The 13,592-nt window shown below is 49.6% G+C and overlaps 1 protein-coding gene and 1 pseudogene across 8 annotated transcripts in view; one reads left to right on the forward strand and one right to left on the reverse strand.

Moving 5' to 3' along the window:
* LOC102954131 overlaps positions 1–1,904 on the reverse strand; it is a 94,740-nt pseudogene extending 92,836 nt beyond the window's left edge.
* The window catches only part of ADRA1A (adrenoceptor alpha 1A), a 121,201-nt gene continuing 109,258 nt past the window's right edge, over positions 1,650–13,592 (forward strand). For 6 of the 8 annotated variants that reach the window (XR_006216589.1, XR_006216590.1, XR_006216591.1 and 3 more), the window contains exon 1: positions 3,113–4,550. Coding sequence is in view for 5 of the 8 variants with exons in the window: in XM_042983177.1 (XP_042839111.1) it covers positions 3,668–4,550 (883 nt within the window). In the remaining 3 variants the exon portion in view is untranslated. Of the gene's footprint in view, positions 1,768–2,995; positions 4,551–8,486; positions 8,625–13,592 lie in introns of those variants that run through there. The other 2 variants (XM_007093923.3, XM_042983179.1) reach the window with 2 other exon arrangements.

Here is a 13,592-nt window from a genome sequence, read left to right on the forward strand (position 1 = left end):
TGGCATTGCTAAAGAACATACATGATAGACATATCTGAGGATGGGATAATACTTCTTACTGAAGTAGTGCTTCTTGATCTTTCCATGGACATTCCTCGAAGGCATTAGAGGTATATAACTATAAAAGAGCCTCCCAAACATCTCCTTTCGAAAAAGAAACAATATTAACAAACTTCTGTTCAGGGAAGAGAGTTCTTTTTTTTTTTTTTTTTAACGTTTTATTTATTTTTGAGACACAGAGAGACAGAGCATGAACGGGGGAGGGGCAGAGAGAGAGGGAGACACAGAATCGGAAGCAGGCTCCAGGCTCTGAGCCATCAGCCCAGAACCCGACGCGGGGCTCGAACTCACGGACCGCGAGATCGTGACCTGAGCTGAAGTCGGACACCCAACCGACTGAGCCACCCAGGCGCCCCAGGGAAGAGAGTTCGAATGCATACCCCTGGTCAAAGTTATCTCTTTGTTACTAGGTTCAAGGGTACCTGGCAAATACATTAGGAACAGCATATGTTTTCTAAATCAATAAAGATGAAGGAGGATGATGTAGGAGGTGGGAATCAAAGTGGAGAAAATTCGAGTGTTTTCCCAATATCCCAAAACACATACGGGTTTATTCAATTGTAAGGTAAACAGAACATGGAATTTACCAGAAGGAAAAAATCAATAAAACTGGTGATGTTAGCTTTTCATACGCCAGCTATTAACGAATCAAAGAGAATTAGAAGTAACAGAAGTAACTTTCCTTTAAAAAATACATTTTCTCACAAAAGCTGGGAAAGAATTTGTGGAACTTTACCAACACTAAACTGTGGAAGAAACTACAGCGGGACTATAATGTTTTTAAAATCCATCTGAGATGGATGAGAGACAGATGAGAGGAAGATCCGAGAAATGAGAAATGGATCATATTTCATAAAGTTTAAATATGCTCCCTTTACATCTTCCAGGAATCATAATTTTGTTACAATCAGATTCATTAAATGTTATCTGATTTTACTCTCATCTTGAAACACCTTCAAATAATATAATTTACCCGTGTATTTGGCATAACAACATATGCTCTTCTTGATTTTAACAGAACCGAGTCCAAGTGTTACCTGAATAAAGCTGTTCAAAAGTAACTTTGGGGGCATTTCTGTGAACGCACCACATCCGCAGTAATATCTACCAGGCAGGTGTCAATTTTTCTTTAGTTTTAAAATCGCATCATTTAAAGAAGTTATTTCCTATAAATAAAAATCGCACGCGCGCGCGCGCGCGCACACACACACACGCGCGCGCGCGTACACACACACACCACGCACACACAAACATCTTTTTCAAGTAAAGCGAGAACGCAATCCACTCAAGACAAGCAGGAGGGGGGAAAATACGGTTGTGCGCATTCTGCCTGTTGCCGCAGAGTAATACGGTAAACAGCCGATCACCGTACTCGCTGGGGCTACTGCCTGTGTGACGTCAGCGAGAGCTAGCTGCAAAGTTCCTTGCCGTTCTTTGCTGATGTCGGGGAGCTGAAAATTAAAAGGGTGAACGTGGAGTTATGGGTTGGCCGGGTTTTTTTCTTTTCCTGTTTTCACTCTTTATTGTAAATTCTGCAGGTAAAGCGATAGTGAGCCGGGCGCTTAAAGACATCTGTAGAGGAGGGGTGAGTCAGCGGGTGCAGAAGGACTAAGAATTGGTTCCTTGGAGGGACGGTCGCCTCTTTCCCCAGAGAGGAGGCGGCGGGGCTGCTCCTGGGACCGAACCCCCGTCCTCTCCCCGCTCCAGGTGAGTCCGCTGCGGCATGGGGCGCGGGCGTCCACAGGGGCCGGGATGAGGGCAAATCGCCCTCGCTTCCCGCTGAGACGGAACCCGCACTTTGCCCGTGCGCCCCCCGCTTCTTTCACCCGCTCTGACACCTGCATCCCCACCCCACCCCGTTTCCCTTGTATATTCTGGAAAGTTACCTCCTAGTTAACAAGTGTGTCTTTTGGTTCGTATTTATCGCCCCGAGGTAGAGGAAAGAGGCTTTCTGCAGTTGCTGGCTTTTAGGACCACCTGTGAGCTCTTGAACTTGTGATTTTCACCATAGCCTTTGCCTGGGAGTCCGGCCTCAGGGCCCGACCCCAGAATCGTCAGAAGGCAAGATGGGTCCCCACTCCTCGCACTCCTGCCTCAGTCCCCGTGGAAATCTAAGTATCTCACAAACACCGTGGCCCCCAGCCCCGCAAAGCGAAGCGTCCCGCATCCTCCTGATTTTTAAGCCTACCACATCCGCAGTGGCCGCCACTTGCAAAGCCCCTTCTGCAGAGTGGCGCTCGCCCTCTCCACCACTTCTCCCCCGGCACCCCCGCAGCCCGTCCGGGTGTGGCCGGAGGCTCAAGTCCTCCGGCACCGCTGCTCCTGCGGCTGGAAAAGGGCTCCTGGACCGATCTCGGTCGCGTTCAGCCCTCGGGCCCCGCCAGCTTTTTCTCGGGACCTGGCCCTCGGGCCGGCTTCGCGGGTCGACCGACCCGCGCGCACCGCACACCCCAGTGTGAATTCCACCGGCGTGAGCGTGCGCGTGGCACTGGCTGGCCGCGGCCCCCGGGTCGCAGCGGTTCCCTCTCCCAGGCCGCCCCCTCCAGGTGACTGCGAAGCAACCTGTTTAAATGGCACCCGGGTGGATCCTCCAGTTTCCACCGGCCAGGCTCGGCGCGACACACGTACGCACCAGCCGCAGTCCCGCCTAAGCGAGCTTCGCGGGGTTTAATCTCGCTGTGCGGCCGCGCGTAATTGGCCGCCGCGGCTCGGGGTTTGTTTGCTTCGGCTCTTGGAGCCGGCCAGAGGCCGCGGGGCCGCGCGCCAAGGCAGGTTCCCAGCGGCTCGCGGTCCCCTTCCGCGCCGCCCGTGCTGCAGCAGGGCACGCCGCTCCGGGACCGCAGAGTCGCCGGGGCTCCCAGCCGCCGGGCCCGGTACGGCCTCGCTCCCCAGGGCGCCCGGTATACACCCCGCCTTTCTCTTTGCGCTCTTTCAGGGGAACGCGGGGCCGACGACGCCCCGCAGCCGCCTCGGTCTTGGCCAGCGTTTCGCGTCCACTTCCCCCGGCCTGCGCGCGCAGAAGCTGGATCTAGCACGAGTCCACCGCGCGCCGGTCACACTGTGGGTAACTGCGGGCCGGGAGAAGCGCCCAGATGCCGGCGGTCCCCGCCTTTGAGAGTCGACGGCACACCGGTACTTGATTGTGGGTAGCGGGGAGGCTGGCGCTAGATTGTTGAATTCCCAGTTGCGCGCAGAATGCCCAATCTTCTAAGCAGGACGGATCGGACAGTACGGAGAAGCGGGCTCCTGTAGTTCTGGGATTACATTTTGCAACGTGTCTCCTCGAGCTTCGCGCCAAGCCTGGGGGAGGGAGGGAGTTGGGGCCGGAAGGCCAGCGCCGCGGGTGGATAGGGTCCGCGGGTAGCCCCGCGTGTGCGTCCCTGGCCATGTCGCCTTTAATGCCCTGCCCTTTTGCGTGGCCTTCTGAGGGTTTCCAGGGCAGGCCGGGGTTGCTTCCCACCCACACGCCCTCTCTCACCCCCAGCTAACCCCAGCGGGCAAGGCTCCCCAGAGCCGAGACCTTTTGACTCTGCTCCCTCGCTCCCGCCTCCGCCTTCGCCCGGGGGTGGCTCCCGAGAGCCGGACCTCGCCGGCCCCGGCTGGGACCATGGTGTTTCTCTCTGGGAATGCCTCCGACGGTTCCAACTGCACCCATCCGCAGGCACCAGTGAACATATCCAAGGCCATTCTGCTCGGGGTGATCTTGGGGGGCCTCATCATTTTCGGCGTGCTGGGCAACATCCTAGTGATCCTTTCCGTGGCCTGCCACCGGCATCTGCACTCGGTCACTCACTACTACATCGTCAACCTGGCGGTGGCCGACCTCCTCCTCACCTCCACGGTGCTGCCCTTCTCTGCCATCTTTGAGATCCTGGGCTACTGGGCCTTTGGCAGGGTCTTCTGCAATATCTGGGCGGCGGTGGACGTCCTGTGCTGCACCGCGTCCATCATGGGACTCTGCATCATCTCCATCGACCGCTACATCGGTGTGAGCTACCCACTGCGCTACCCCACCATCGTCACCCAGAAGAGGGGTCTCATGGCCCTGCTCTGTGTCTGGGCGCTCTCCCTCGTCATCTCCATCGGGCCTCTGTTTGGCTGGAGGCAGCCGGCCCCTGAAGACGAGACCATCTGCCAGATCACCGAGGAGCCGGGCTACGTGCTCTTCTCGGCCCTGGGCTCCTTCTACGTGCCACTGACCATCATCCTGGTCATGTACTGCCGGGTCTACGTGGTGGCCAAGAGGGAAAGCCGGGGCCTCAAGTCTGGCCTCAAGACTGACAAGTCGGACTCGGAGCAGGTGACGCTCCGCATCCATCGGAAAAATGCCCCGGTAGGAGGCAGCGGGGTGTCCAGCACCAAGAACAAGACGCACTTCTCCGTGAGGCTCCTCAAATTTTCCCGGGAGAAGAAAGCGGCCAAAACACTGGGCATCGTGGTCGGCTGCTTCGTCCTCTGCTGGCTGCCTTTTTTCCTAGTGATGCCCATCGGTAAGTCTTCAAACACCCCATCTTTGTATTTAGGGTTCCTCATCCCCTTCCCCTTCTGCTAGAGTCAAGGTCAGGGGTGGCAGAAAAAGGATCTGCATTTCAAAGAGCAAAGCCAGAGGTGGGGGTGGGGAGGGGAGCAGGTAGGAAATGCTCCCCCGTAGAAAAGTAAATTTCAGTTTCCTTTCGTCTCCAGTCTCATTTACAGTATGTCCTTAGGCACCTTTTCAACTACTGTAAAGCTGCTTCAACAGATGCAGATTAATTGGTCTCCTTAATAAGAACGTCAGCTTTTCTTAATGCCTGTAAGCATGTGTTTAATTTAAACAGATCCTCTCTTCTTTGGAGTCTCAGAGTCTCCACCACACTCTTAGGCAGGGCTGTGGGATTCCACTTTCACCTCTGCCGCTCTGAACTGCAAATTCTCTTGGCCTAAAAATAAGCACTGTACTTATTCTGAACAAATGTGTAATTTTATTATTAGATTAGATTATTCCTAAGGGTTAGTCATAATGGTCTGCTTAGTTCTATATCTGTGTTAATTTTATTTTCTGGATTCGGTATGGAAGAAAGTGTGGTGAGCCCCTGACAAGGAAAAAAAGATGATTTTATGTCCAAAAGAATTTAAGCTCTAAAGAATTCAACATCATGTTTCCTATAAGTAAATACTTTCCCCTGTATTTTAATAGTAAGTAGCAAAACAAACAGTCCTCTTATCCAAGAGCGTTCTGGAAGCTACAGATGACACTGTTTGAAAATAATGCAGTAATGTTACAAATCCAATTTTTGCAAATGCTAAATTAGCTGTTGTCAAAACTAATTAGCTCATCGTAAGTATCAGCAAGCTGATCCACTTGGAATAGTCATCTATCCCCGAAAGGCCTTCATGAGATCCCAAAATGGTTGTTGGCTATTTTTAGTTTGGGAGCTCAAGTATAGACCCACACATTGGTTATCCACTAACTGTAACAAACAAAAACAATATGGTAAAAGTTAATAAAAGTTTGTTTCTGGCACCTTGGAGCCAAATTTAAGTAGCATGTATTTAAAGTACTTTACTGTGCAACTCCGTGTAATAATAGCTATTAGTTTTGGGGGCCAACTTGGTTTCATTTGTCCAGGCTTTTTTATTTCATGCATCCCCTCAACAACTCAGTGAGGTTTGCATTATTATTCTGAAATCACAAGTGTGGGGAAGGTTCTGGAGCTTCTCTAGTACCATAGCCACCGGTCACATGTGGCTATTTAATGCAAGTTAAAGAAAATTAATATTCAGTTCCTCAATCTCACTAGCCAAAGTTCAAGCGCTCAGTAGCCACATCTGGCCAGTGGCTACTGTTTGGGAACCGCAAAGATATAGAACATTTTCATCGCTGCAGAAATTTCTATCCGACAGGGCTACTTGAGAGGCCCTTCTGAGTTCACTAGCTGACTTTCCATTGTGCCTACCCGTCATTGTTGCTGACTCTGCTCCTAGAAGTACATCACAGCTTTGAATTTATTTCAATAGCACTCTACCTGAGCCCCTGCTTCCCTATCTTTCTGCAGCCCATCTCTTACTTCCTCCTGAAGTTCGCCTATTTTTTCATGCATCCATGTACTTAGCAAGTGTGTACCGAGCAATTGTTCTAGACATAGTTTGAGCAAGGCAGCAGACTCCTTGCCAGTAAAATGTTTGCATTCTTCTGGGGGAGATAGACAAATAAATATATATTAAGAAGTCACGGGTTGCTAAACACTATAACAAACTAAGCAGGATCAGAGGATAGAGATTTGTAGGACAACGGGGTGGGTGGTCAGACGAGTCCTCTCTGAAGAGGTGATATTTAAGCAGAGACCTAACTGAAGTGAGGAGCAAACTTTACAAAGTCTGGAAGGACCTTTTGGGCAGAGGAACGGCGAGTACAGAGATGGGAAAGAGCCTGACCTGTTCAAGGCAAAGCAAAGACCACCGCCTGGCTGAACTACAGAGAATGAGTGGGCAGACAAGTCCAGAAACAGGCTGTGGAAATAGACAAGGTCATGTGGGTCTTTTAGGCCCAAGTAGAATTTGCATATTATTCTAATTGTGATGGGAAGCCATCCGATTGGACAGGTTTTAGCAGGGATGTGGCTGGTTTTATATTTTTAAAGGATCACTTGGGTTTCTGGTTGGAGAGTGGGCTGTTTGGGGGGACGATTGTGGAAGCAGGGACCCCGGTTGGGAGGCCGTTAGAGAAGCCAAGGGTGGAAAGACCGAGATGTCTTGCACTTGGGTGAAACAGGTGGAGGTGGTGGGAAGTGATCACATCCGGTACTTATTTCAAATGTGGAGCTGACAAGGTTGGACATAGGGTATGAGAAAAAAGAGAGGAATTAAAGATAACTTCCGGGTCTGGGGCGTAAGCACCAGGGTAAACAGCGCATTTTACCCTAGGAAAACCAGAGAATGACTGGATTATAAGGGGCTGGCAGGGGCGTGAAGTATAAGTGTTTATTTTGTGTAGCCACGTAGCCATGCCATATAGTCACATATCTATTTGACATCTAAGTAGAAATGCCAAGTGGCAGTTAGATACATGAATTTGGAGCTGAGCTACCATATACACTGGGAACACATCCATATATTTAAAGCCATGGAAGTGAAAGGATCTACAAAGGAGAACATAATACAGAGAAAAGAGAGGTAAGGACTGAGTCTTGGGGCATTCCTGTACTTGAGGGCCAGAGAGAGGAGAACCAATTAGCAGAAGTTGGAAGAGAGTGGCAGGGAAGAGGGAGGAAAACCAAGAGACTGTGTTGATCCCAAAGCCAAATGGAAATGTTTCAAGAAGGCAAGAGTATTCATAATCTATTTACTCTCTTGCCTCCGAAGAATATTCAGCTGTGTCACGGGCGACTGCTCGGCCAAGGCAGAGGAGGGCTGGGACTCAGCATTGGACTTGGCCATGTGGAGGTCCTTGGTGATATGATGAGGTCCTCTGAGAATAATAGTCTCAGTGGAGTGATGGAGAGAAAAGCCTGCCGGTGTGCTTTCTAGAGAGAATGAGAGATGGAGAAGTGGGAGCAGTGAAAAGACACAACTCCTGGGAAAGGTTTTCCTAGACAGTGGAGCAGAGAAATAGAGTATAGCTGGAAGGATCTAGAGAGAATTTCCAAAGGTGGGAGATAGGATACCATTTTGATGGAGTGATGGTATAGGCAAGGGAGGAGGTGGGGTTCAGTGCCCAAGTGAGGGTGAAGCCGGGGTGTCTAAGCACAGAGGCAAGCACATACGGAGGGGGAAAGGTAATCCCCTCTTTGGTGTATGTTTATGCCCTCGAGAAAATAAGCAAGATCATCAGCTACGAGCGAGAAAGGAATAAGAAATGATTGTTGGTTTGAGGAGCAAGAGAAGATGTGCAATATTCACCTGTGAGGCAAGAGAGTAAATAAATTATGGAAATTTAGTAGAGTCACCAGGAAGTCCTGAGGATATATTTGAGATTTATAGCCAGTCACAAGTTGAAAGTAAGACCAGTCGAGAAGGTTGCGCGTTACTCCAACAGCTAAGAGGCTGAGGGTTATGGGTAATGTTGCCGATGACTGTACGTAGGAACCACAGTAAAGACGTGTGTTTGTGCAGGGACATGAACTGGAACAGATTAGGAGTCCTATAGAGTCAGATGTTGGACTAAGCTCAGGTGATGATGGGGGACTGGGGGGTTGGGATTTCTGGTGGTGGCTGAGCCGTCCAGGGAGGTGGGCTGGTTCCTAAGCTCACTCAGGGGAAGGGGGGCTCTGGTCTAACCATGGCCTTCCTCTTGGATCCGCTCTCCTGGGGAGTTAGTAAACATTGAGCTGAAGTATTACAGTGGAGGGGAGTGATGGCAAGACAAGAGCACCCAGAATCACTGGGCTTCCTTTAAATCCAAATAATGGGGTGCCGCGGGAGGCAAATTGAAAACTCCTCTTTGGCAGCCTGACCTGCTGCTCCGTACGGCCGAAGATCCCTAAACCTACCAGATCTGTGGTCCACAGCTTCTTCATGGCACCAAACAAGCAAGAGACTATTTCTTCCAGGTTTGTTGACTGTATAATAAGTACCAGGCACTGAGTTAGAAAAAGATGCATAAAGCACATTCCCTGCCTTCAGGGGCATCACAATCTAGTTAAGAAAACAAATTAGGAACAATTATCACAAGTGTAGGAGGTGGTATTGGAAGTGCTAAGGGAACACCTGGGTGACTCAGTTGATTCAGCGTCTGACTCTGGATTTTGGCTGACGTTATGATCTCACAGTTCATGAGAGTGAGCCCCACGTCGGGCTCCATGATCGGTGTGGATGGAGCCTGCTTAACATTCTCTCCCTCTGCTCTCCCCCCTGCCCCCTACCTCCCTCTTTCTCTCTCTCAAAATAAAAATTAAAAAAAAAACAAACAACAAAATAAAAATAGGAGTGCTAAGGACTATAACAGTTAACGGTGCCTGGAGGTCACTGTGGAAGCTTCTAGAAGTATCATTGCTGACTTGAAGCCTGCACTACTTCCACTGGGCCATCAGCGAGGTATTATTTGTCTTTAGTAACTGTCTTGAGTCCATTTTTCCTGCGAAGTGTGGACAGAAGAATACGCATGCCACTATATTCTCATACACAACGGACACAAGCTCTTAAGTATGACAAGTACGACAGAGAATAGCGGGACTCGAAACTAAGCCAGGCAGGCATGCACGTGGTATAGCAAGCTGAGAAGCCAAGTGCCCACATGTGTGGGAACCAGCCCAGGATAGCCAGGCGAGTGAGCGCTCTCTATCGCTGAAGGTCACTCCTCTACATTGTGACAATGGCTCCTCACAGACTCGGCGCTTTGCTCTTCCCCTGCTCCTCCCCTCGAGGCTGGGTGGATTTGCTGGACTGAATAGTGTGACTGCAGGTATGAATCTGACCTGCCCACTTCCAACTCTACGTCTTGCTGGTTTCGTTTTCTTTTTGCATCCTAAATGTCTGGTTGAAACTCGGAACCCCTTGTGGGGAGGGGTGTCACATGTGAGGATGATGTTATCAGCCATGGACACCTGGGAGTAAATGTTTTTAAAAGCCAGGTTTTGATCATGGAGATGACTAGGGAGAAGATGAAGGTGTCAGCCTTCTGTGATAGAAGGAAGGGTAAAAAATATGCCTCGGGGGCGCTTCAGCGCCTAAAGCATGTACAGCATTTTTGCCTATTTCATCTTTTTACCTAGAACCCGCTAGTCCCAGAGTCAGTGCGCTGGGGGGGGGGGGGGGGAGCCATGGCCTGAGATTTAAAGCTAGGCTTGCTTCTTCATAAAATAGGAGATGTTATACAGGTCAACTGCCTAGCACAGTGCTGTGATGGCCACAAATGTGAATTTTATCAGAATGTATGTGACTTGCAGACCATTACTGACATACAAGGACGTTGCTATGAGGGCTAGAATCCCTTGGAGGGCCGAGAAAGAGAGAGCATTGGAAAGAAAGGGATAAGGGGGCAATATTTACTGATCGCATAATTGTGTGTCTGAACCTTGGACAGGTTATCTGATTGAAATGCAAAACAGGCATTATTATTATTGGACGTAGGCATTGCTGTTATCTCTGAGCCAAAGGAGGCAGTGTGGGGCTGAGCTGTGGCTCACATAAACATAGAATATTTGATAATTAATGTTAAAATTAAAAAGATAGCAGGGCACGCAGTAGTGAGGAGGGAGAATGTGGTTTCTTTTTTTGTTTTGTTTTGTTTTCAGTTCATTTATTTATTTTGAGAGGAACAGAGACAGTGGGAGTAGGGGAGGGACAGAGAGAGAGGGAGAGAGAGAGAGAGAGAGAGAGAGAGAGAGAGAGAGAATCTCAAGCAGGCTCCAAGCTGCCAGCACAGAGCCCGACCTGGGGCTCGAACTCACAAAACCATGAGATCGTGAGTGACCTGAACTGAAACCAAGAGTCAGACGCTTAACCGACTGAGCCACCTAGGCACCCCAGCATGTGTTTTAAGATGGGATGTTGGAGGGAAGGCAAAGCTGGCAAGGGGCAAATCAGCGGGAAGCAGTGAGGCAAAGGATTCATTCGTTCAGCAAATTTCATTGAGCATCTCCTATGTCCCAGGCAGCTAGAGAATCACTGGAGCTAAAGACAAGAAAAAAATCCCTCCCCTAATGGAGCCGAAAATCTGTGCAATTAAATACGTAGCAGACTTTCAGCTGGTGATATGTGACACACAGCAGGGAAAAAGGACAAGTGCGTGTAATGTATAAATGACATACAGTGGCTCTGACTCTTATGGATGCCCAAGATGACCAGACCCTGTGTGTCTCGGCTGCAGGCACAGAGGGATCAGGCCCCTGACTCTTACGGAGAAGGTTGACCTCTTAGAGATGTGATGTGAAGACAATCTCAGAACCGTTACGATTTTAAGACGCGAGGCCAGTTTCTGTTACTTCTGCTGTACCACGCGCCATCCCGCAACGTCGTGGCCTAAGGCAGCAACTCTTTTACGGTTCGTGGATTCTGTGGGTCAGGGATGAGTCAAGGCCAGTACGTGTGACTGTTGGGGCTGGCTCTCAGAATTGGCAGCCTCTCTTCCTCCAGGGGTATAGACCAGCTTTCTTACAACGTGGCCGTTGTCTGCAAGTGGGCCGGGGCAGACGAGGCCAGGCCTTTGAAGAGCTAGGCCCAGACTTGGCCCGTGTCACTGCTGTCTCATTCTGCAGTGAAAGCAAGGCACAGGGCCAGCATGGGTGCAAGGGACAAGGACACGGATTTCTGTCCTGATGGGCAAGTGGCAGACGCCTGGAGGGCGGGAGGGTGATTCTGACCATCTTGTGGCTTGTCTGCCACACAGTCATATCAAATTGCACTTCTCTTTCACCTGCTAGTTATTTATGGAGACCTTCCTACACGCTGGCCTTTAGGTAATGCACCAGGTAAAACCAGTCTGGGTCCTTGCCTTCCTGCAGGCTTCTAATCTCTTTGGAGAGTTAGATATTAATCAGATAATGTCTGATTAAAAAATCCAGACTACGTACAATGAAGAGGGTGTGGGTGGTGCCTTGAGAACATGCACTGTGGAGGTGAGTGACCTGGGGCAGGGAGTGCAGAAAAGCCTCGCCGCAAAGGAAGGCTTGACCTTTGAGCCAGGATGTGCAGAATGGGGAGATGTTCAGTGGCCAAAAGGGTGAGGGGGGCAACAGAACGGGCAAGGACTCTGACAAGGTTGGCCTGATGTCCATGAGGATTTTCCAGATGGCTAGTGTAGCCAGAACTGAGAGGCTGTGAGATAACTGGTAACAAATGAAACTGGAGAAAGAGGGCCAGACTAAGTAGGCTTTTAGAGCTATTTTATGAGTGGTTGAGCAGGAACAAGCCTGTATTTCAAACTATCAAAGGCTTAGTGGAAGGAAGACTGTGGACAGACCAGTGGGAGACCTTTACACAGGACAGGTGAAAGATGCACCCTTCTTCTCACGGTTGCAAATACTTCCGTGAGCTGCTGCCTAGTTCTGGAATGCCTCTTTGCCATTGCCTCCAGGGCAGATTTACGAGAAAACCTTTCTCTGATCACAAATAGTATAACCAGACTTGGCTTTAAATTAATTCTGGCTCTTTCCACAAGACGAAACTGTCAATGAAGATTTACCGTCATCTTCAAAAGAATGTGCTGCAGGCTCAGAAAACATCTAAAATGAGTTCCAACAATGCTTTGAACGATAACCGACTCTTTCCAACCAGGCTACAGACAGGCAAGTCATTACTTTGAAGCAGGCGACCCTTAGGGACGAAGGCATTGCTGTGTTTTGTGGCCTCCCGGTTTCAGGTTCGGATGTGAGGACCTGTTTCTAAGGCATTTTCCTTGTCTAGCAGGTTCGCTGCATTTTAACACTGCCAGTTGGTTTGCCAGCTGGACGTTTTTAGAGCAGCTTCTCATTTTTAAACCAAGTATTTCTTTACTACCTGAAAAAGTCTCCCCTGTTTTCTTATTAGTTATTTGTATTTCGACTCTTGTAACGTGAAATTGCTTGTCTGTGCTTTTGGGCCACTTTTTATAATTCCATTTCTTTTTATTTCTTTTCTATTTGTAAGCTCTTTTTATACATTGAGGACATCAATCACTTATCTGTAGTATATACCCGGTTGCCAGTTTTTTTCTCATGCCATGATCAGATAGTGCAGAGAAAATGTAGCTTCTTTATCTTCCAAAAACCGATGCGATCTTTTTCATGAACTTCCTCAGAAACACACACACACACACACACACACACACACACGCACACACACACAATTTTAGTCAAATTCGATAAGCTCAGCCTGATCCGATCGTTTAAGCAATGTCTTTATATATTCAGTTTCTGTTGAATAACAACAAGCCTTTCAGATTTGCCTTCAACTTGATCAGGTCCAGGGGCTCACACGATTTCGTGGGTATGTAGATAGGAAATTAGGGTGCTTGGCTGACCCTTAAGTGTGATTTTTAGTATCCTGCACTGGGGAGGTTGGTGTAGTCTAGTGACTTAACACTAGCCCCCAGCCCATGCTCTTGTGCCCTGATGAATCTGAGGCTGGTCGTGGTGGCCCATTACTCCACCTGATGACCCAGCCCCACGGAGTCCTCCCTGGGACCTCCGACTCTCAAGGTTTGGCCTGTGACTCCATTCATTCCTGGCTGGGGAGATATCTGCTCTGTTGCCATTGGCCAGAGAGTCACTTTGTCCCGACTGCCCCCCCTTGATCACCTCTTGCTCCTAAAATCCTCAACACTGTTTCACCCCTGTCTCAAGGCATGGAGAGTCCCGTGGGTGCCTTCCACACCATGCCACAGGCGTATTGACTGGGCTTGCTCTCTGTTCAAACATGCTGGCTGTGACTTTCATAGGTACGGCCTGTCACGTGCCATCTCCCAGATGCCCAGAATGGACAGTGGGAAAAACCACCTTCACTCCCACCTTTTTCTTAAATGCCCCAAGGTCCTTGTTGAGAGGGGAGCTCAGAGCAGACATCCAGCTGCCTTTTCCCACTACTTCCCCGTTTCCCCGCACAGTCCACCCATAGAGGGTAGATGGGGAAGACCTTCC

The sequence above is a fragment of the Panthera tigris genome, chromosome B1 (genome assembly GCF_018350195.1).
Source record: "Panthera tigris isolate Pti1 chromosome B1, P.tigris_Pti1_mat1.1, whole genome shotgun sequence".
Taxonomy (NCBI): domain Eukaryota; kingdom Metazoa; phylum Chordata; class Mammalia; order Carnivora; family Felidae; genus Panthera; species Panthera tigris.